A 23,967-nucleotide genomic window follows, 5' to 3' on the forward strand; every position below is an offset into this window, starting at 1 on the left:
ACTCACAAAATCACTTTGCCCTTCCAGTCATATTTATTTTCATAGATATTGTAATAAAAAAAGATTTGTCCAACACTTATGTACCTTTTTATGAAAGCAATTGTGTACCTTCATTTCAGTTGTACCATAAAAGGTACAGAACAGTATCATAAGAGGTCTTTTCTGTACCCTATGAGGTACAACTTTTACAAAGATACAAAACTGTTTCTCAAGGAACATTATTTGTATACTGTGCAGCGTTTTTACTGAGAGTGTAGTAAAAACTTTTTTAAATGTTTAAGAATCAGTAAATCCAGCATCTTAAATGAACCCTAAACATTCCATAAAGTTATTTCATCTTGTAAAAAAATTACTGATGTTTTTTTATGGTTTTACTCTGATGTCCTTCTCAGCATATTAGTCTGTGAATTGTAAAGTTTCTTCCTTTAGTGGAGATTCTACCTTTCAATGAGTCATAATCTGGGCAATGCAGTGGCGCAGTAGGTAGTGCTGTCGCCTCACAGCAAAAAGGTTGCTGGTTCGAGCCTCGGCTGGGTCCATTGGCGTTTCTGTGTGGAATTTGCATTTTCTCCCTGCGTTTGCGTTGGTTTCCTCTAGGTGGTACGGTTTCCCCCACAGTCCAAAGACATACGGTACAGGTGAATTGGGTAGGCAAAATTGTCCATAGTGTATGTGTGTGTGTGAGTGTGTGTGGATGTTTCCTAGAGATAAATTGCGTCTGGAAGGGCATTTGCTGCGTAAAGACCTGCTGGATAAGTTGGCGGTTCATTCTGCTGTGGCGACCCCAGATTAATAAAAGGAATAAGCCGAAAAGAAAATGAATGAATGAATCATGAGTCATAAACTGGGTTATTTTGCTATAAAATGTTAGATTTAAATGTGTATCATGCGTTATCAACAAGCTTAATCTTCATTTAAAGTGACTGACATTGTTTATGTTCCTGCAGACAGTATACTCAAATGAAGTGTCACACATGCTCATGTGTGAAAATTACATGTGAATGGTCAATTAGCCAGCTGACTAGTTAATCATCCCATCAAAGAGACGAAGCTATCATAACAGCTAAACAAGCTACACAAAGGTCAGGCGTCTCCAGTCCACAGGAAGCAGACGTTACTAATGCTTGACATCACACCACAGCGGTGTCTGAGAAGCTCAACTGAGTTTACTGCCAATTTCTGGCTGGATCAGAGGCATCTGAGATCATTTCATCTACCACCTGTCAGTCTAAAAGCAATTTAACACAACCCCAGAAAGGCAAAATGGAGGTAGAGGATAAAAACAGATGGAATTTGTTTATATAAGGCTGTAACGTATGGTGATTTTTGACATTTTAATTGCTGTAATCTTTTTCGCCTTTGTTCCTTGACACGCTCCAACCCTTTTATAACGAGTCTCCCATGTATCGCAGAGGTGATTTGTTAATTAGTATTACAGGCGTGATGTGACATATGTGAATAATTTAGCATCAGCTCAGAAGAGGGTTTAGGAGAACCCCAGAAAGTACATGAAAGGAGTGTCAAACAGGGTTCATTCCACTCTTGTGCCTCTTGTGCCGACTTCATCCATCCCTCTATATTTTCCTCTCTCCCTTTTTCACTCTCTCATTCTTGAGCTACTGTGACAGTTGGCATTACTCGCTTAAAGTTCAAAGAACTTTGCATTAAGTTTGACTTCCGTCTCTCACGTCGTGGAGGACTGGTTCTCATACTCATCATGGTGGGTGTAGTAGTTAGTTCTGGATTGGATGAAACCCTCCGGCATGAAGGCTAAACTGTTTACAAAGCGTTCTTTAAATGATTTAAATCACTATCTGTGTGTGGGTGTGTTGTTACGCGTGCATGTTCTTTTGGACCAGTCAATGAAATGAATTTATTGGATAAAAAAAATCACCTTAAGGTTATTTAAATTTAAAGAAAATGCCACCCACATGACTTCTTATTTCCAGCAGCAACTGCTGCACCTTGCTGATTAGGAATCGCGCAGGTGCCAGTCATATCATAAAAGCCTTCCTGACGCATAGCCCACACACAGATTAAGACACACACTCCAGGCGCACACAAACACTCAATGCAATCTGCCATATGTACACTCACTGGCCACTTTAAAAGGGATGCCTTGCCATGACCGAGTTGGATCTCTTTCGGAGCTGCCTTAATTCTTCATGTCATCGATTCAACAGTGCGTTCAAAAACTTTCCACAGAGATGCAGTTGCTGCAGATTTGTAAGCTTCACATTCATGATACAAATCTCCCATTTCAGCACATCCCAAATGTGCTCAATTGGATTAAGATCTGTGGAGGCTACTAGAGTATAGTGTAGATTATAGTGAATTCATGTTTAATAAATCATCACAAGATGGGTGAACTGCCATAAATCGATAGACATTTTCAGCATTAATCCTCATTAGCACTAACAGTACTAATTGGTGTAAATGATTATTATTAAGGTGCAAACTCTGCCACTGCTTTCTGTCATTCAAGATTGATTACACCATGTAGCCTTTTTTCAATCTTCTGTTGTCCAGTTTTGTTGAGCTCGTGTTGATTTTAGGCTCAGTTTGATGTTTCTAGCAGACACGAGTGCCACTGTTGTGCTCTTTTTTGATGTTTTCAAAGTCATCAGTTGTAGCTAGTGAGTAATGTAAGTAACTATTGTGTTTATATTAGCTGAACCAATCTGGTCATTGTCCTCTGACCTCTGGCATCTACAAAACTGATGCTCACAGACCCTTATTTATAGACCTTAGAGATGGCTACACTTGAAAATCCCAGTAGGTTGGCAATTTCTGAAATTTTAGCTCATTTTAAGTTGCACCAAGAGGTATGGCACATATGAATTCACTTAAATCACCTTTGTTCCCAATCCTGCTTCTTGGTTTTTAAATTAATCTTGATCTTGTCTACAAGCCTAATTGTGTTGAGTAGCTTTCCTGTGATTGGCTGATTGGATCATTTAGATATCAGAAGTGTTAAAGTCTGTGTGAACTGGAAGTTGTTGCAGACATTCATTTAGTATGATGATGTATTTCCAACTGAAAGGGAACTTTGAGTAGGGATGAGTTTTTTTTTTCTAAGCTAAGTATTACTGTAACAGCTGGAGAGGGGTGACAAAGCATATCTCACACTAGCCGTCAACCTGACATCATCAGCGAAGGACTGCCATTTCAGAGCAGAAGCAAAAGCTTAGATGTATTAAAGATTACCAAATCAAACATGCACAGATTAATTGTTCACTTTGGGTGTACCTAAACATCTTTTGTGCCAGCAAAATAAACATGGTAGATTTTGACTTCTTGTAGACTTTACGAAAAATAGTTAAAGAGGTGTAAATAATCTGTATTGTAGTTATTCCAAACCTTGATGTAATTTTTAACCCAGCATCTCATGCAAATGCAAACATATCGTGATGATTCAGGCAGCTGGTCTGAGCCTGCGGGTCATTGGCAAATCACCCAGCGGCTGTTGGAACAAGACTTTTCCTGCACAACTGATTGTTTTACAGTTAACTAAAACACTCATTCATATTCATGATTGCTACTCAGTGACTCAGGGGAAGCCCGGCTAAATGGAATTTTTTTTTCATGTCCACTTATGTTGGCTCAACAGAAAGTCCAAAATGTAGTCTAAAATAGTTTTGATAAGAGTAGCTGCTCTTCACGTTGATGCTTTTTTGATGTTAAATTGAATCACTGAGTACATTTACATGGACCAATAATCCAATTTTAATACAATTAAGACAATACTCTGATTAGGAGTCTACCATGTAAACAACCATTTTTGATTAATTCAATCTGATATAGGTCATAATCAAACTAAACAGAAATCAGATTAAGACTTGTGGAGTATGCTGATTTTAGTGGCAATATTGAAGTGCAGTACAGACATGTAAACACTGCAATCAAACTATTACCATCATGTCGGATTTTAGCCATATTTGCGAAAGGATAGTCTTTACCAGGGGTGCTCAACCCTGTTCCTGTAGATCTTCCTTCCTGCAGATTTCAATGCTAGCCATTTCAAACACACCTGCCTTTAGTTATCAAGTGCTGTTCAGGTTCTAATTAATTGGTTCAGGTGTGTTCGAACAGGGTGAAAGCTGTGTTTTGAGAAGGGAAAAGGGATTGAGAAGCCCTGGTCTATACACACACGGCTGTTTGACACTATTCTCTGCACCTATCGGCTCAGTAAAGGACCACAGATACGCATCAAGAAATGCAGAGTTTTTTTCCTGCCAAACGGCGTGTAGTATCAAATTCCATTTAAACAACACTCTTCCAGCAGTTCACCCAATATCTCGTTTGTCCTGGGGCATGAATGAAATGTTCCCGAATGAGAGTGAAAGTGCCAAACTGCAGTTAAAGTCGACAAATTAAGAATTAAACACTCTAAATTACAAGAAACTCCAGAGGAAATGCTGGATAGCGCGGTGACACAATGACGCTAATTGAATTATGTGCTATAATATATAAAACAGGATCATGAAAGGAACGCTCAAAAAGCAACGCTTGCAAACACCTCAATCTTATTATTGTCTTATTCAGATTAAGGCAAATATTTTAATTAATGATGTCCATGTAAATGTAGTCAATGACGCATATTCAGTTCACACCTTTTTTTCGCATTGTTTGGTGTGTGTGCGCCCTGTATTCCTTACATTGTGGGGACCACACATATAGCAATAACAGGAAGTTTTGACCTTGTGGACGGCTCTTAAGTAACTGAGAAATACATGTTTTGCTAATGAAATTTTTTTTTAAAAAACATTTTCTGTGAGGCTTGGGTTTAAGGGTAGGGGGAATAAAATACAGTCTGTACAGTATAAAAATCATTGCATTTATGGGAAGTCTGCATTAGCTGTGTGTGTGTGTGTGTGTGGAGAGGGTAATAATAATATCAATTATTATTATTATGGTTATATATTATTTATTTATTATTACTATTTGGCCAAAGCCTTTACATATAAATGGCCTGAACCATTTTAAATGTTAACAATTATTTTTATTATTCATAAATTTATTTTCATAGCATGATTTTTAGTGATTTATATTCAATCCAATTAGGATCAATCTTCACCTGCAACATCCTAATCATACCCAGAATTCAAACATGTGAGAGTTAAAAATGTGCATCTTCTATTCTTTTGATTGAGACTTCTTGAGATTCTGCTTCATTGTAACTTTATGATCTGACTGTCTTGGTCATCTATAACAGAGCAAAATCTGTATTTATCAAGCGGCGGACTTGATAAACACAGCGTCTGCCAGAGACTCAAGAAAAACAACATTCAGAGGAACATTGGTTTCAAATGTTTATCTGCAGCTACTGCAGTCCAGCTGCTTCAAAATGTCTGATATAGTGGGCTAAAAGCATCTAAACTCTGCACGTATGAACATACAGTATATACCTTCAATAATTATCCACTCAGAAAGATGAAACAGACATGACTCATTCCATATCTACAAACAGGTTTATGACCATCACCATAACAACAACAACAACACCGCTGGCGATTCCGACATTGGGAATAGAATCAGCAAACAGATCAGAGGTTTTGGTGAGGTGCTGAGATCTGAACCCGTCGCTCTTTTTGTAGACCTGTGGACGGTTCTGAGATTGCTCTCCATGTTGCCAAGGAACCCTGAATACAGAGGTACAATTTCACAACCAAAAAAAATAAAAAATCACCTCTGTTCTTAAAAGCATGTTTTCAAAGAATTTGAAACCTGACAAAGTTAAGTGTTGGGTTTGAATCCTGCCACTATCTGAACAGAATGTGCAGCTCCAAAGTGTTTTTGATGGGTTCAAATGACAGTGCACAAGAGTGTACCGAGTTCCCTTTTTTAAAGAACAGATTTGACTTCATGCTGGTTTAGGCTGGTTTGTGCTGGTTGACTTGTCATGCTGTTCTGTTTTCACCTCAGAGCAAAATAAGTTAGATTTGGTCATAATTAAAAAGTTCAGATGCAAAAACCTCTAAATGCCATCTGAAATTTTCTTCCAAAATTGCCATTTTTTGCAAACTCCTGTGTGTATGTCTACTTTTATGGCAAAAGTAGGTTCTTTGCATTGTGTTTAAAATGAAATTAACTTCACGGAAATACTGTAGGCTGAGAAAAATGCTAATTTTAAAAGAAAACTTCAGACGACACTTAGAGGTTTTTGCATCTGAACTCTTCAACTGTGGATTCATGTTACTGCTTTACATAAAAATTGATTTATAGTTTTGTTAAACAAGGATGCATTAAATTGATCAAAGCTGAGAGTAGAATTTACTATTAATAATGCTAAATATTTATATATAACATAAACGTTGCTTTTTTGAACTTGAAACTCTCAGATTTATCAAAGCTGCAAATATTAAGCTGCAGCTGTACTGACACCAAAGACTGGAGTAACGACTGCTGGAAATTTAGCTTTTCCATCACAGAAATAAATTATATTTTATTTTTAACATGTATTACAAAATAATTTGAACTGTTGAAAAATATTTCACAATATTATTTTGTATTGTATTTTTGACCAAATAAATGCAGCCATGGTATAAGGAAGCTTTTCACATTAGTGCACACACCTGGATTAGTTTAGATAAAATATTACTATAAATAATAAATATATAAAAATAAAAATTTATAGTTGAGATGAAATATAAATAATTAATATTTTCATAAATTTAGTCAATTTTATAATGAAAATCATATCAATGAATCAAATGATATGCACAAAACTGTTGTGCTCAATACTTTCAATACTCAAAGTGAAAGTGCAGGTCCAAAAATGAAAAGGTAGTTTAACTTTTAATATATCTAGCATTTTCATAATTAGCTTCTGACCTTCAGGAGATGTTTTTGTGTCTGGATTCAGTGAATACAAACGACAAATAATAAACCAGCAGCACAGACATCAGCTTACATGAATGAGGCTACAGCATCTCAATTGCTTGACTCAATACAAAACACTAGTCACAGCACAACTGTTATCCAAAAACCAGACATTGTAAACAGAACGGTTGATCTCCCGTGACTTTAGACTTCACTTTCTGCAATATAAAGTGCTACATAAAAAATCAAAACAAGAAGTCTTGACATCAAACCGAAACTTTAACACTTATATACATTTTTTATAGTCATTTTATCACATTGATTCATCGATACTGACGTTAAGGGCAGATCCCGGACAGTCTTTTGATGTATCAGTACCCTGTGGACATTGATGCAGTTCATTCACAGATACGATTGAGCTTTGAATACTAATACTTTAGACCATTCAGAACCAATCTCTGTAGAGGTAAGAAGGATTTAATGCCAAACAAGAACCCAGAAGAAAATCCTACTTTCGTAGAGTGAATTCACAAGCAGCTGACACTCTCATTTTTGCCGCTTTTGGACAGATGGTGGTTTTTATTAGGAAGGGGTAGAGAGAAATCCCCATTGCCTATTGATCCAGTGAGTGGCAGGTGTGTGGACTGATAGGCCATCGGTGGGATTGTGTTGACCAGAATTAACTGTAACGGTTTCTTTTCTTCATGAAACTGGCATCGGATGTATCTCGCGAAGGCTGAGCGATAAGTCTTGTTGAAGAGTGTGTAAACCAATGGGTTAACGGCGGAGGACAGGTAACCAACCCATACAAAAACATTCAACAGTCTGTTCATTATATCAGCATTGCACGCATTCGGTTCACAAACCACTGCCAAAACATTGGTTATAAAAAAGGGGCACCACATGACCACAAAGAGAAAGAAAACTACCCCCAGAACTTTAGAGGCCTTCTGTTCATTGCTGATAGACTGCATGTTATGCCGTCCAAAAGGAGGTGTGACAACTCCTGAATCTGCTCCCGGCTCCCGGCTCAATGAACGCCTCAGGAAGAGTTTTTTCTCTGACGGCGAAAACGAGGGTCCTGGTAGAAAGTTAAGAGTTAAACCTGTGCTCCATTTGGGCCTGGGCACCAGTTGGTCAAGGCAGAGCGTGGCTTCACTCTGCAGAGCGCTGATAGTCAAAAAGTAGGTCACCACCATAATAGTCAATGGCACAAAGAATGCCACAAAGGACCCAATCAATACAAAAGAGTTGTCAGTCAATAGGCAGCTGCCGTCCTTGAAAACTTTGGTGTGATCACGCAAACCCAGCACTGGGATTGGCATAGAGATGCCTGCAGACAGACAGAGGGAAGAAAGTGTGTTAATAGTATAGGTTAGTCTGCAGAATTTAAGACAGGCTAAAAAAAAGGTGGCTGAGAAACCAAACGGAACAAAATAAATGATGACAGTCGGTTATTTCATGCAAAACACAAAGGCGAGGTTGTGTGACCTGCAGTTTGTCAGTGACATACTGTATGCTGCTGTTCTGCTAGTGTTCTTTTCACAGTCTATTTGTACAAGCTGCCACGGATGAATAATAGTACATAGAAATAAATATAATAACAGTGCTTTCATACATAACACAACATGTTGATATTATTCTTTTTGGTAATACCTTTTGACTGTAAGACTAACAGTTGTTAGAGTATTTGTAGACGGTCTGCTGTCTGTTATCTTAAAGATTCTTTGTTATTGTCAACTTATTACTAATCATGATTTTGCAGTTGACAAATACTTCATTACAACCCTAATGCCTGCTAGACAGAGTTGGGGAAAGTTACTTTTGAAAATACATTGCAATATTGAGTTACTCCCCCAAAAAGTAAATAGTTGCGTTACTTGGTTATTTTTATGGAAAGTAATGTGTTTTATTACTTTTGAGTTTCATTTCCTTTCCTGGCTGAGGTTTGATCTCTTTCAGAACTTGCAGGTGTTTGTTCACCTTTTTTATATTAAATCTGCATTTAATAGCCACCTATTTGACAACTTTCTGAGCCCAGAGCTAGTATACAAATTAATGAAAGCATGTGTTTGCTATTTTTGTATGTTTTGTGTTATTAGTTAAGTAAATTCACTGCCCATTGAGATAAAGACTGCAATAAAGTATCAACATGAAATAATTTATATTAAGGCAAAAACAGATTTGAAACCTAAAATGGTTAATGTTTAATAACAAAATGAACAGTAAGAGGATCCCCAAAACAAAATAAATCTTTGAGCTTTACACATTGAATAAATTGCTTCACGTAGCCCTAGTAAATGTGTAAATCGTTTCCTAAAAGAGGGTGCAGGTGTAGTGCTTTTTTTTTTCGATGTTGTGTTTCTTGCAGTTGTCAAAACTTATACATAATCTACACTTAATGACAATCCACCTCTTTTATTTGATGAGTTAAAAATAACAAAAATCCTGACTGTCTGTATGATGGGCAATTCGAGAATGAATTGTTTGTTTTAACCAGATCTTCTAAGTGAACCAGTCAAACGAGTCCATTAAAGAGTTGTCGTGAAATTTTTTCTGTCCTCAGTACAAACATACCTCTTTGACTCGAGGTAAACCAATATCTTGAGTTATTCAGTTACTAGAACAGTACACTTAAGAAGCATTGCACAATTCTGCCCCGGCCTATGTCAGTGAACTTATTAGGCCTTATACTGCTTGTAGGCCATTAAGATGCCATGATCAGTTTCTTTTGTCTATCTCTCAAACTCTGCAAATCAAAAGGTGATTGAGCTTTCTGTGTTGCGGCCCCAAGGCTCTGGAACAGTCTCCCTTTGAACATCAGGATTTATCCTTCATTGGATGCTTTTAAATTTAACTTAAAGACTTATTTTTACTTTCTTGCCTTTGAGTGACACATGCATGTTATTTTTTATTTGTTTTTTAGTATTACTTTTATACATTTATATTTCCTCAAATTTTTTATTCCAGTTTTTATTTTTATTTTCTAGTTTATTTTATTGTAAAGCACTTTGGATCAACTACAGTTGTGTAAAATTTTGCTCTATAAATAAAGTTTGCCTTGCCTTGCCTTACACTGACTTATTTGCTGTGAAAAAGGAGACCTGATGATGATAATGACTGTGAACCGACTGTTTCTGTTCCCTCACAGCCCACTCTCTTGTTGAGTAATTCAACCTGACTAAGGTCATTTTTATTTCACAAAATATTTTGTAAAAGCCAATTAAGCAAGGTAAAAAGTAACTCAAATAATATTACTTTATTAAAGTAATGCATTACCTGACTTGTTACTTAGGAAAAGTAATATTATTATGTAACACATTACCAGCCTGAGGAAACATAAGTATTTTATGTTTTGTCAGTTCAGTGGCTAATTCCTACGAATTCGTATGAGTCTAGTCGTACAAAAATGTAAGATTTTAAAAAAGAGGCGTGGCACCCAACCCCACCCCTAACCTCAACCGCCATTGGGTGATGAGCAAATCGTACTAAATTGTACAAATTAGATTGTACGAATTCATACGAATTAGCCACTAAATCAAAAAGTCACGAATTGCCATGAGATTATGTGGCATTACTTGTAACATGTTATCCCCAACACTGCTGATGATGTCAGAGTGGTACAAAGTAACTTATGATCATCAGAATATATAACGAGGATGATCAAAATTATTAAATACTGCAAGATTTTTTTTCTGTTTTAGGATTTTTGTATGTATTAACAACAGTACTATTAAATAATAGGAATTATTCTTACATTTGGTAACATAGCACAAATATATTATGCCTTTTTATGTGTGTGAATGTTTGTGATAAGCATTTAGCAACATTATAATAAATTTCTGTGCATGATTTTTTTTTAAATAAAAGAACCCCTAAACATAATAATAAATAAACTTAAACATAAATAAATAAACAAATAAATAAATAAATAAATAAATAAATAAATAAACAATAAACATAATTTTAACTACATATGCTAATTTATTCATTAATTTTCCTTTTTGGCTTAGTCCCTTTATTAATCAGGGGTCGCCAGAGCAGAATAAACCACTAACTGATCTAGCATATGTTTTAAGCAGCGGATGCCTTTTAAATTCACCTATCACGCACGTCTTTGAGCAGGCAAACTCCACACAGAAATGCAAGCTGACCCAGCCAAGGCTTGAACCAGCGACCGTCTTGCTGTGCGTCAACAGCGCTTCCCACAGCCCCCCTGCGTCACCCACATATGCTAATATAGTCAAATTTTCCTAGAAATAATAGTGCTGTTATAGATACACAAGCATCAGTTAAACAGCATACACTCAGTCTGTTATTTTGCCATATCATCTTGTTTCAATATAGATAATAAGCTCATCTCTCTTAATTACATGTAAACACTTTGCATATTTTTTTCGAGCACAAATATATAATTTATTTACAAATCATTAAACTGTTTCAAACTGAGAGCGCAGGTGGCATATATTTATATATTAAAAACAGGCACACACACAAAGCACGCTGAGCAGCTCAATGGGAAACCCGTGATTGATGGATTTCCTGTTCAAGGACTGGCTTCTACTTGCATGCACACATTGCTTATGCTTAGGCAGCGAAAATGTCCATCTTTGTCACTTACCTTCGGTTTACTTCACACATAATTGATGCTACTTTTTCCCCCCTCATTGTATATGACATTGTAAAAGCATAACCTCAACAACACAACTATTTACGACCATTAGCTTTGACTTCCCCCTACTGTATATAATGCTGCATATGATATATTTCTCATTTCCGTTAGCATCTTGCAAATGGAAAGCATGTATTGCTCAAGGACAAACTTTCAGTGAAACTGCCATGGTGATAAGACTTCTGCATGGCAACAGTAAATCTCTGCAAATCGTGTCTGATCTCTGGGGTTTGTTGGGGGGAACAGAGCGGGTGGTGCCGAATGGACCTCATGCCTCTGGATGGTGCATCTGGCATTGGCTGTGTAAATATGGATAACCGCGGGCCTCGGATGACTATGATAAGAGCAGCAGAGTGTTCAAATCTGAGAGAAAGATGAGGAGATTAAAAAATATACATCAGTAAGGTTTCCCCTTCAAAAGTGAGTTTAAAGTGGGGTTGTTTTATCTTATTCACCATCCACTTCAGCTGGCATCACATTTCTCATGCTTTCCAGTAGAGCAGAGTAAACAGCCCTTGTCTTCTTGGGTGGATTAAAGTATGCTAGTCAGTTATTGATGACTGATGTCTAAATCTGATATTTAAAAGTGTGAAATGGATGTTAAGTTTGTCCTTGTTACCCTTATCATGATGTTCATCCGATTGAAATGGTTTCTGAAATGAGAAAAAAAAAATGTAGGACGGTGCGTGAGTTCATCTTTTGGGTACATATTTGTACATAGATGATTGATGGGCATTGCTAACAAAATGGAGGAAGATTTGAAAGCCAGTTTGCACTCAGTTGTGGTGGATTACTGTCCACTGAAATCATAGTCAGCACCCGCTTTTGCAGAATGTATTCAGATGCGGGATGATGAGAACAAGGAGCTAAATTTTCATATACTCATATTTGAACGACTCCCTCCTGCAAAGGCAGGACAGAAATGGAAAATGCACTGATAACCACACAACTTAAGACATATCCTTTGTGACCAGAAGTGAACAAAAAGTCATTTTGAGGGGGGATAAAAGGCTATGGTAAATTTGATTAAAGGGTAAAACTTTATAATAACAGTACATGAATGATGATGTGTTAATAAGCATAACTTTATTATAAATTGCGCTAATCATGAACAAACTTTAACATGAGCCACATGATTTCATGTGTGAATAATGGCTACCTTAATTACTTTTTAGTACATGATTGTTTGTTCATTAATGTATTAATAACCACATTGGTTTATGCTTAATCATCATGAACTCAGGATATGTTAATGTATAATTATGTCGTGACTTTACTTAGAGGGGCACATCATCATTTGTCTACTCTCAACTGCTCATGAACTTCTTATGCACATCCGCCATTTACACTGAATAACAATACAAAAGTGTTCTGTCAACGTCAACATGAACAGGAGTTCAAGAGTAGTTAAGGATGAGTTAATGGTGATGTAGCCCTCCAAGTAAAATCATGACATAATTATACATTATGCACATATAATGAATTACATAATACATTAACAGCTCATGACTTCATTTTAGTTACATTTAGCTTAAAGTTAAATGCTAATTAAAACATTAATTAACATGTATTTACAAGTTATTAAATTAGCCGTTTTTTCACACAAGAACTCTTGTGACTCATGTTGTTAAAGTTAGTTCATGATTGGCCTTAACTCATCATTAATTCGTAATAAAGTACTGTTTAATTTCTATATTAATGCATCACATTGTCAGAAATGTGTTAAAAGTGAACACAGAATATGTGGAGTTGAAAAAGTCTTATCCTTTTAATGTTGTGTAGAGAATTTGTAGAAAAAGAGGAAGTATGTATGGGTACGACCAATGGAGGACAGGAGAATGACTGGAGAATGACTGACAAGTGACGAATTTCACTAAACTCCACCTGTTAATATCAGCTGTCTTTAACTTGAAGTCAGGAAATAATACTGTTGTGCACTCCTGAACGTAACTCTTGCATTGCATTAAAGATAACAGAATTCTGTAAATTGAATTATTCATTCTATACAATAAATTGCTAATATGATAAACATTAACCTCTCCTGACCTTTTTTAATGCTATTCATTATAAACTCTACAACAAGAATAATAACTATAAATAAATATATATTTTTGAGTTAGCTCTGTAAAGAATATCATTATCGAAACTGGAAATAGTTGAATAGCTTTAATTAATAGCTTTACTGCAGAGCAATTACTGTGTGCAATTAAATGTGCCACTGTCACTTGGATCCGGTGAATGAGCAGTCAAAAACAAAATAGTCAATCTAAAGATGTTGAAAATTATGCTTTTGAGAATATGATTGTGATTGTGCTCTGATGATGACAGCGATGGTAAGATCATTTGCTCAGGTTAATGAAATATGCTTTAATTTATTATTTTGCAGTTGTTATGATAGGTTTCATATTGACACAGCTACAAATCTGTATTCAATCTATACTGTAGGTCTGTTTTGCTAATCACCAGCATAATAGTTATTGCAAATTATTTTTAGCTTAGTTAAAACTTTAACCTCAGAATGCAGTTTTAATAACATTAAAATTATTTGATATTCATGAATTTGATTACTTTCTTATATTAACTGGATTATTTGTTCCACCCATGCTTCTCTGATTGTGATATTTGATTGATTTTGTTGTTTCATACTTGACGTGTTGCGACGAGACAAATTGCCTGCCGCTGAAATCTACATCACATTTTGTTAGAACATGGTGTTAAATATGTATCATAAATGTTTTCTTTCCACTCGTCTGAAAAATAACATTATGGAAGCAAAATGCCATCTTAAAACCAGATTAAGATAGAAAAAACAATGAGTTTGTCTGTAGTGTCTTGCCTTAAAGCAGATTGAGAGCTGTTTAACATGGAAAGGAAGGGGTAATACTTGAACTGCTCTGATTGCATTCCGAATAGATGAAAAAACACAACATCTATCAAATGTTCCAGTACAAAGGCAGCTAATTCTGCATGTTTATGCTATCTCAGTGACAAGCGCCTTCTCACTTGATAATTACATAACCACCTTTTTTGTCTTAGGAACCAGACGTGCTGCTTTTTTTGAAAGCTCCTGACTCATGCTCAAAGAGCCTTAATCTATGAAATGTTAGTAGATCTCCTTTGATCCTCAAATGATAGATAATTACCATCTAAAAGTCTTTTTTACTTAAAAGCAACACTATCTCTCTGTTTTTTTAGTATTTTTTTTTTTGGCCACTCTGAAATTCGAGAGGTTTTTAGACGTTCAGGCAAATGAAGCTCCATCCAAATGTGTAGCGGCACAGTCTAATCGCTTTTTAGTGCAGATATTTTTAGGATAGTTCTGTAGGTCTCTGTTGACTTTGGTTTTATTACTTTGTATTATAAATGTGTTTCATAAACTGTATTGTTTTATTTTTCACATTAAAATTATGTAAATGGCATTGTGGCTTTATTACACTTTATTACATTTTCTGCTCATGTAATATTTCTATTTCGGTCTGTCCTGCACGCAGATCAAACAACAGTTAGTCTAAGGTCAGTTTGAAGAATATCAGTGTGACTAGACTTTTTAAATTTGCCACTCAGAGGTTAATTTTGCAGAGGTCATTTTTTTTTCTTTAGTTATATGAAAGTCATAGAATCATGGAATCAGACTTTTTCAATGCTTTCATGTTTTTTTTTTCTTCAATTTTCATATATTTTATACCATTTTCATAGAACAACACTTTAAAAGTGTAAGTCAATCAATTGTTGAATTAAGGATTATTTTAGCAAATTATTACACCATTGTTATTAGGTTATATCAGAAGTTAGTGTACTTTAATTAAGTACTTAATTTTAGTGTACTTGATTCCAACACAATTTTTAGTGCAAGCTTGAAATTAAAAATCATGCTAAAATACTATTTGCGTGTATTCATGATCCTTAATTTAACCAAACAATTTAAATTAATCTTCCAAATTTTGAGATCACTGTCAGGAGTAATAGCAGAAAAAAGGCTAAATGATATAAAACTTTATACACCTCTACGCATTTTTTAAAGTTGAGGCTGTCATGCATACAATGCGTTATCAGTTCAATGCAGAGCGTACATCGCTCTATAAACATCTTGTAGTTAATACAGAGACTGAACTTGAGGCCACAGGTGATTTGATCCGATAAACTTGCATGTCTTCAGCCATCATTCATTCCAACACAAGCACGCACTAAACGAAAGCGGGAAACGCGTCTCTATAGCAACCTTTCGCGACACCACCTCTCTAACAGTGGGCTTCACGATATTTGCAAACAATTAGTGAATCTTATTTATAAATCATATTTATGACAGTAACGGTGAAACTCCGCCAAATGGAGCAAAGTAAGAGTATAGTTTTTTTCTCTAAAAGTGTATTTAAGAAGTAAAAGTTCTCATCTAAATGTACTCAAAAAGTACACATTACCCAATAATTTTACTCAAGTGAATGTAACGAAGTAAATGTAATTTGTTACTATCCACCTCTGACTCCGAGAGACTTGTGCCGAGTTCAGACTAAAAGATTTTTAAAGTAGTTGTGTCACAGATGTTTTCACACTGCATGACTATCTGGGCTAGCATATCTTGGCTGCTGTGTTTACACTGCAAGGTGGATCGGCAACAGGGGGTTTCACACTGCATAACTTTACAATAGGAAGAATCGCTGACAACTTTGTCTCAGTCGGCAAACGTCTCATAACCAAACTTATGTAAAAAGTGACATGGAAACAACAAGTCACATAGTATATCTTTTGTTACTTGTGTTTAGAGTACATGATTCCAAACCAACAGCTTTTTTAGTCCAAGCTTGAAATTAAAAAGCAAGCTGAACATTTTTTAATTAACCTTAGCAAGATGAAGCTATTTATTCAACAAACATATTAAAAATGTATTTTCAACAGAGAATGCGTTTAAACACATGATTTGAGATGTGGTGAAAATTATACTATGCATGGTGGAAATATTCATGACTTCATCATTTAATATCCCAGACCAGTAAAATTCATTAAGTTTTAGCTTTCTATTATGTAATTTTTTCTCCTTCTCAATTCTTTAGTCTGTGTGGTGCTTCATTGACATTATCAGCAGGATACTGATGAAGCTGCAGTCATAACCGAGAGTCTCATTGTCGCCTCTCAACGCCAATCTATAATAAAGCTGAATATTGCTGCAATTTTACTTCTCAATTACAGATATTCAACTTCTGCTGAAAAAGCTCTATCTCTCTTTCTCTCTCTCTCTCTCTCTCTCTCTCTCTCTCTCTCTCTCTCTCTCTGTATTCAATATAGTCTTTCTTCTTGTGAATGACCAAAGGCATTGAGGCTTTATTAGCCCCTAATATCTCTATTCCCAAAGCAATTCAGGTTCACATAAACATAAACGGTTAAAGACCTCCTGTGATCAGTTCTTCACTTTAGTTGCATAAAAAGTCATTTCAGACCCTTCCGAGAGCAGAATCAGTGGTTAATATGTTATGAGCATACAGAATTTGAAGCTACAGTTGCCCAATTCCAGGGTCACTGCCAGGGGTAAAAGCAAAACGTTGTAGAACAGTGGCTATTCAGAAAATGAGTTTACGACCAATGAGCTCCAGTCAGTAAACTGTGGAAGAGACTGAACCCACAAAGCAAAATTTCTCTGGCCCAGCTCTGGCCCACACAATCAGGTTTTGCTTGGCCCACATGCCGCAGTGAATTACGGTACATGACTGGACCAAATCTGGCTTCTAGACAAGGGCCAAACACAGACCATATCTGGGCCAAGTCTCAGCCAAGTAACAAGTTAATAACTCATAGCTAGGCCTGAACTGGGCCAGTAAGGTTGGTGTGTCACGATTGCAATGAAATTGATAAACCCATGAAGCATTGCGCTTTAGGCACACTATGGGCTTTTATTTTTTGCTCAGTGACCTGATTGGTAGAATTGATGTATTTAATCAAAAATTATTTTAATGTATTTTAAATGTGGGTCAAGACTGGCCAAACTCACCTGGCCCACAAACAATTTTTTAAATCTGGGCCAAATACTATGTTTTACATCTGGCCCAAATCTTGTGTGCCGCATTATAGACGGTGCCACCTCTGCCAAACCCAGGCCATGGTTGGCCCACATGCTGTATGCCAGTGCCGGATGAATGCCTGCTGTCCCAGCTTAATGCCAAATCTGGGCCAGAATTCTTTGCTACTAGGGAAGAAGAGCTCATCAAGATCACAGCAGAACAGAGTGAGAGACAAGTAAAGTCTAGTGAGATACTAGTGAAGTCCATTGAAACTAGTTATGTCCTGTCAGAGACTAATGATGTCCTCTGAAAGACTATTGAGGCCCAGCAAGCCTAGTTAATCCTGTGAGAGTTTAGTGAAGTCAGGTGAAGCCCTCTGAGAGACTTAGTGATGTCCTTTGAGAGACCAGTGAAGTCCAGTTAAAGTAACTGTGTCCTGTGAGACTAGGTATGTCCTCTGAGAGGCAAGCACAGTCTAGTGAGAGACTATAAAGTACTCTGAGAAACTATTTGTGTCCAGTGAGAAACTAGTAAAGACCTGTGAGAGAGGGATGTCATGTGAGGGACTGTTAGAGTGTAAAGATGGCTAAATCTCTCCATAATATGTAACCCTTAGAACTGTTAGGGAATTTCATGAGACAAGACCAAAAGTATTGCCATGCAATAAAACTATGAACTTTCTAGTCTGAGTAGCAGGTCGGCAAGAAAGCAAGTTCTTCAACTGCCTCAGTTACCATCATGTGCCCTCCTCTCTGGCGCTCCCTTCAGTTCTTCAATCAGAGCTCAGGTCACTGACTTTTCAAACCGAATCTTCACCCTCTTCATATGGTGTATCTTGTGAATCTATAACTTAACTTTTCGTGTTTGGTATCATTTTAAATGTTTCTGTGTGATCTTGCAGTAATCACTTGTATTATGATAATTATTGTGTGAGTTTGGGAAAAGTCTGTCCTACTGAAGTGTGAAATTGTCCGTCAATTACGAACTCTTTGCCCCAGATGTTGATTAGTTTTTAGGTTAACATATGACCAGACAGAGGTCTTGGTGAAGCATTTATTAACTTAAATTTATGTTTTTTTTTTCCTGAGTTGAGTATTTAAAGAAAATGTGTAAAAACGTCATGGGGATCTGTTTGCCAGGATACCCCGTTGCAGTGTGTGAGTCTCTGAGCTTTTGCATCCGAGACTTGAATGCCGCAACATACTTGATCCATTTCTAACTCTTGGATTTATCTTTAAGTAATTGATGTTGTATTTCTAAATTGACTTTTTATTCGTTGCTTCTGTAATTGGCATGATACACTTTCATCTAGAAAGTAAAGTGTTGATATCCAGTAGATTACGTGGAGCAAGTTGTATGAAAGTGACTAAATGAACTACTCTTTTAGTACGAGTGAGCAGGAGCAAGCGGACTGCAGAGTTTCGAAATAATGTCCAGAGAAGAAATGCAATCCTAGGGTGCAAAACTCTGTGCAGCATTGGGTCCCTAATGAACGTTTAACTGATGAGTATAGGATCAGATACAAATCAAAAACTAAACTGAGTCATAAACGTTGAATGTGATCTGTTCTTACAATTAGAAATACAGTCCAAATGTGATTGTCACTTAAAATTGTAGTCAAATTAAATTCAGAGGTGAAAAACAAATATAAATTCAAATAAATAACAGAATTATTTTCAGAAGGGCTATAAAAGGCATTTAACCTTCCACCATGCTGTTTGTTTCATCATTGGTCTAATAGATGGACTTTATCACTAGTGATGTACTGTAAAATATTAGTGAGTGAGAGACTAGTTGTCCAGTGAGCGACTATTGATATCGCGTGGTTGTCGATGTGTTAAAGTCATTCAAAGCGGGGGAAAAAACTTTTTGACTGCTGTAAACGTCAGAAATTTTAGTTTTTATTGTTCTTATTGCTACAAACATTGTATTGTATCATTGTTTTTTTTTTTTTTGTATTTTTAACGGACATGTTATAAACAGAAAACTAAAATCCCCTCAAATCCTAAACAATGAAAATTACACTATTTCTGTAAAACCTAAAACAATGTTCATTCACTCACTGCCTCACTCGCTTTTCTTTAGCTTATTTCCCCTGATTTACAAGGGTTCCCCACAGTGGAATGAACCGCCAGTGTTCATTTACTGTTTTCTAATTTATATCTCCACTTTACATGACTTAATCATGACTCATTGGGCATCTTTTTGTCATCATATCTCTCTACAGCACGGAGTTGTGCTCATGTGTTGATGGCATCAGGTGTACCTGCAGAGATGGTCCAGACTGCCGTAATCTTGGCCCGGGCTCGGGAGCGGGAATTTGACCGATTGTGTCGGATGGGGTTACGAATGGCCACATAGCGGTCAAGAGAAATTGCACACAGGTGCATGATGGAGGCGGTGGAGAAGAGCACATCTAGGTAGATCCACATGGGACACAGTGATGCAGGGAAAGGCCATGAGTAACCTGAAGAGGAGATACACATGCAGAGAATCAGATTGAATGAATAAAACTGACAACAAAAGGCACAGAAACACTGACTTTCTTGCTAATGGACCCAGTGAGATTATTTAACGTGCTTCATCCACAAGTGAGGGATTTCACTGGAAGGCATGAATGTGATGAGCTCTTGAAAACAGAACAAGAGCTTAACAATCACTGACAGTGAACTCATTTAACACACAGGAGAAAAACACTTTCATCATTACACTATTATATGTATCAGCCACTACTATACGTAACTGTCTGTCTGTGTCTCTTCTATTTCTGTCCTTCCACCCGTCTATCTAAGAATCATTTAATCTGACTGTCCTTCATCTATTCATATAATATGTATTTTTTTGGTATTTCCTATACATTCATGCATTCAATTTTTAAATGTCTATTTCAAGAGTTCACCCTTAGCTGATGATTGATAAAAATTTGGCATGCTGTCCCAGGAGAGAGCCCTGAGCTAGACCCTGGCCAGGTAAGGACTTGAAACTGTAAAGTTCTTGCTGTGAGGCAACAGTGCTAACCACTGGGCCATCGTGCCGCCCTGTATAGAAAGGAAGAAAGAGTAGGGGTGGAAGTGGGGATTCTTTAAAACAAAGATACTGAGATAAGAACTTCTGGTTATTTATGGTGAGATAGGAATTGACTGATTGGTGGATCATATATTAGCCAATGCTGAAGCAGCCATGTTCAATCATAAGCATGTGCTCCTCTCGAAATTAGTTTATAAATAAGCTTCACTTATTCATCTATCTATGTATATGAATCCATAATCATTTATCTGTTCATCCATTGATTTCATCAATACGTCCATATCTAAACATTCCATATCTATTTTCTGACTGTTTTCTGTCGAATTCTGTCTCTGTTTATCTCGGTGTCCAAATCTAATCAGTTAGGGTTAAAGTAAATCAATCTCTAAAAGTCAATCAATACAGTGATATCTGTCCCTCTATCCTATTTATTCATACACCCATACAGTGTGTGTGTGTGTGTGTGTGTGTGTGTGTGTGTGTGTGTGTGTGTGTGTGTGTGTGTGTGTGTGTGTGTGTGTGCTTGCATGCGTGTGTGTATATATCTATACATATTGTGTATAAATCTATACATATATGTATAGATATATATGTATACACATCTATTTACCCATTCATTGAATATCCATCCATCTCATCTGTTTCTGTCTTATTAGGCATCTTATTAATCTATTCATATTTAAATGTGTGTTTATCTCTATATCTTAATTTAATTGTCAGGATTACATTAGGTTTAGGGTCAATCAAGCTAAATAGTCAAACTATCAATAAATCCAGCAATTTAGTGATATTAATCTCTCTATCCTACACGTTAAACCACAACAAGTCAACTTTATCAAATGACATGAGTGTAGTTAACTCTAAATTTACTGAAAGTTCATTCTACTTGTTTGAAAAGAGTTTTAAACTGGAGGCAATGAGTTAATTAACTATATCATTACTTCAACTTAAATGTACTAAGTTCACAGTATTCATATAGATTAGTTATTTAACTTAAATGGTTTGGTGCAATCGATTTCCTCAAACGGTTTGAATAACATTAACTTTTTGGGTTTTACAGTGTAAACATTTATATACCTATTCAGTATATCTATATTCATCAGTTCATATGTTAATGTCCATCCATCCATCCATCCATCTCTTTCTGTCTTAATAATCATCTTCATAATCTATCCATATTTAAATGTTTGTTTATTTCTATCTCTAAAATTATTTGGTCACAGTTAGGATTAATCAACCTCTCGAAGTCAAACTTTTGGTTAATTCAGCAATATTTAAAAATAAAAATCTATCAAATAACCAATAATTCAGCATTGATATCTATATAGGTAAGACATATCCTATACATCGATATACCCATACAGTATATCTATTCATCAGTTCATATCTTAATGTACATCCTTCAATCCATCTGTTTCTGCCTGTTTTTCTGTCTGTATGTTTCTGTCTGTCGATCACTCTGCACAGAAGCAGGTGATGTTGAATTAGTTCATTTCTGTGAGTTCAGTAGAGTTAGTTCAAGCCGCTCTGGGCAGTCAGGCAGAAAATGACCATCCACCAAAGACTCATCAGTGAAACTGTACAGTTCATTTTTAACACTCCTGGCACTTTGTACAGAACACACACAGACACAAAATGTGAAGGAGAGAAATATTGAATTAATAATACATTTACACAATTTGCAGTTATTTTCAAGTAGTTTCTTTGATATGCTTCACTATCACTACAGGTTTTTTTGTCATTGACAAAAGATTGAAATAAAGCACAAAGCAAAAGAGCCAACACAAATGAAGTGCCACAAAGAAAACACTCATTCAAGAGAAAAGGAAATGAGGTAGAAAAATATAAAGGAATGGGTGAGAGGGTAACAGGAGGAGGAGCTGCAGGAAATGGGATGCATGCAGAGAGAGGAAGTGAAAGGGAAGAATGGTCATATGTGGATGAATGAATATACAGAGCGTGTGTGCAAAAAGATGATAAAGACCATCAATCACCACAACAAAGAGCACACAATCACACACTTGAGTTTCAGAAACAGCTTTGTTCATCAGAACTCACTCGGGTTTGATATTGGATTGTTACCTCAGCAAAGCCACAGAATTACATTAGTTTCCCGGTGTGTTGTGTTTACTGTGTTCTTTCAGAGTGATAGAAAACCTGTGGTTTCCATACAGTTCCAGACAAAGACAGATTCTGCAAATTTTTCTGCAGTAGAAAATATCAGTGTGGACTCAAATTTAGTCTGCAGTGTGATAAACGCAGGCAGCAGCTCAGGAGAAGAACTGTGAGTAAATAACATTATCTTTGCTTTGAAAAGCACCCACGCGAATCTGCCTTCACTATCTACTGGGGTATAAAAAGAAGTTGGGTGACACATTAGCTAAGGATAGATGTGTTTTACATGACATGCAAACCCGGATCATTTCTGCTCTAATATAAACATTTACAGTTTTACTCAACACGGTGGCTCAGTGGTTAGTGCTGTCACAGGTTCAGCTCCCACCTGGGCCTGTGGGCATTTCTGTGTGGAGTTTGCATGTACTTTCCGAGTTTGTGTAGGTTTCCTCAGGGTTCTCCGGTTTCCCCCACAGTCCAATGACATGCACTATAGGAGAATTTAATAAACTAAGATGTCTACAGGGTCTGACTGTGTGTGTGAATAGGTGTGTATGGGTGTTTCCCAATACTGGGTTGCTGCTGGAAAGGCATCCGATGCATGAAACAAGATGTGGTGACCTCTAAAATAGAGAGTGTGAGTGCTCTGAATCGAGAGGGTGCTCGCTGCAGAGCCATTTGAGGAGAGCTGAGCTCCAGCGAGGGGGAGCATGAGCTGTCGCTCCTCCTCCTGTAAGCTGTTTTAATGCGTACACCAACCCCACCCCTAACCCTACCCCCAGTGACATCACTCGTAGAAGAAGTGCAAAAAAGGTGGAGCTCAAGCTTAAGTTCCCCCTTGCTGGAGCTCAGCTCTCCTCAAATGGCTCTGCAGCGAGCACCACTTGTTTGAATCGGGCTCAGGCACGGTTCATTTGGCCAGCCCTGGCTCAGTTGGAAGAGGTGTGACAGAGCGAAGTTCACTTATGCTTTGGCGTTTGGTACGCTTATAGTGTAACTTACTAGTGCAAAGCGTGCCTGAGACCGAAATTGAAGATGAAACTTGACTTTTACAGGATTGTTTCATAGATTTATTAATCATTCTTACTGTTCAATGAACGTAAACTGTCGTAGTTTATTAAAGGCGCAAACCCCTCACAGCACCACAGCTGCACCTTCAGCAAACCTCCTACTTCCTGCAGCACGAGGACTTTGTTCACCCCATCCCAAATGACTAAAACAATATAACTAAAAAAATCTCTACTGTGCTAAGCGAGAGCGCTTTTCTACTGAACAGTGCATCATTGATGGCGTAAGCGTGCCCAAGCCCAAATGTAATGAGAGTGCTGGCTATCGGGGGAG

The 23,967-nt window shown here is 36.8% G+C and overlaps 1 protein-coding gene and 1 long non-coding RNA gene across 2 annotated transcripts in view; one reads left to right on the forward strand and one right to left on the reverse strand.

The window, feature by feature from the left end:
• Positions 1-7,100: 7,100 nt before the first annotated feature.
• htr2aa (5-hydroxytryptamine (serotonin) receptor 2A, genome duplicate a) overlaps positions 7,101-23,967 on the reverse strand; it is a 43,162-nt gene continuing 26,295 nt past the window's right edge. The window contains exons 2-3 of the mRNA XM_087267884.1: positions 19,751-19,951; positions 7,101-8,155 (exon numbers count right to left, since the gene is read on the reverse strand). Of these exons, the coding sequence (XP_087124010.1) occupies positions 7,350-8,155; positions 19,751-19,951 (1,007 nt within the window). The 3' untranslated portion in view covers positions 7,101-7,349. The remainder of the gene's footprint in view (positions 8,156-19,750; positions 19,952-23,967) is intronic.
• On the forward strand, positions 19,366-23,150 carry LOC147842374 (uncharacterized). Its single transcript, XR_015499442.1, has 2 exons — positions 19,366-21,030; positions 21,096-23,150. It is a non-coding gene; the product is annotated as an uncharacterized LOC147842374 (long non-coding RNA).

The sequence above is a fragment of the Danio rerio genome, chromosome 9, assembly GCF_052040795.2.
Source record: "Danio rerio strain M-AB ecotype USA chromosome 9, GRCz13ab, whole genome shotgun sequence".
Taxonomy (NCBI): domain Eukaryota; kingdom Metazoa; phylum Chordata; class Actinopteri; order Cypriniformes; family Danionidae; genus Danio; species Danio rerio.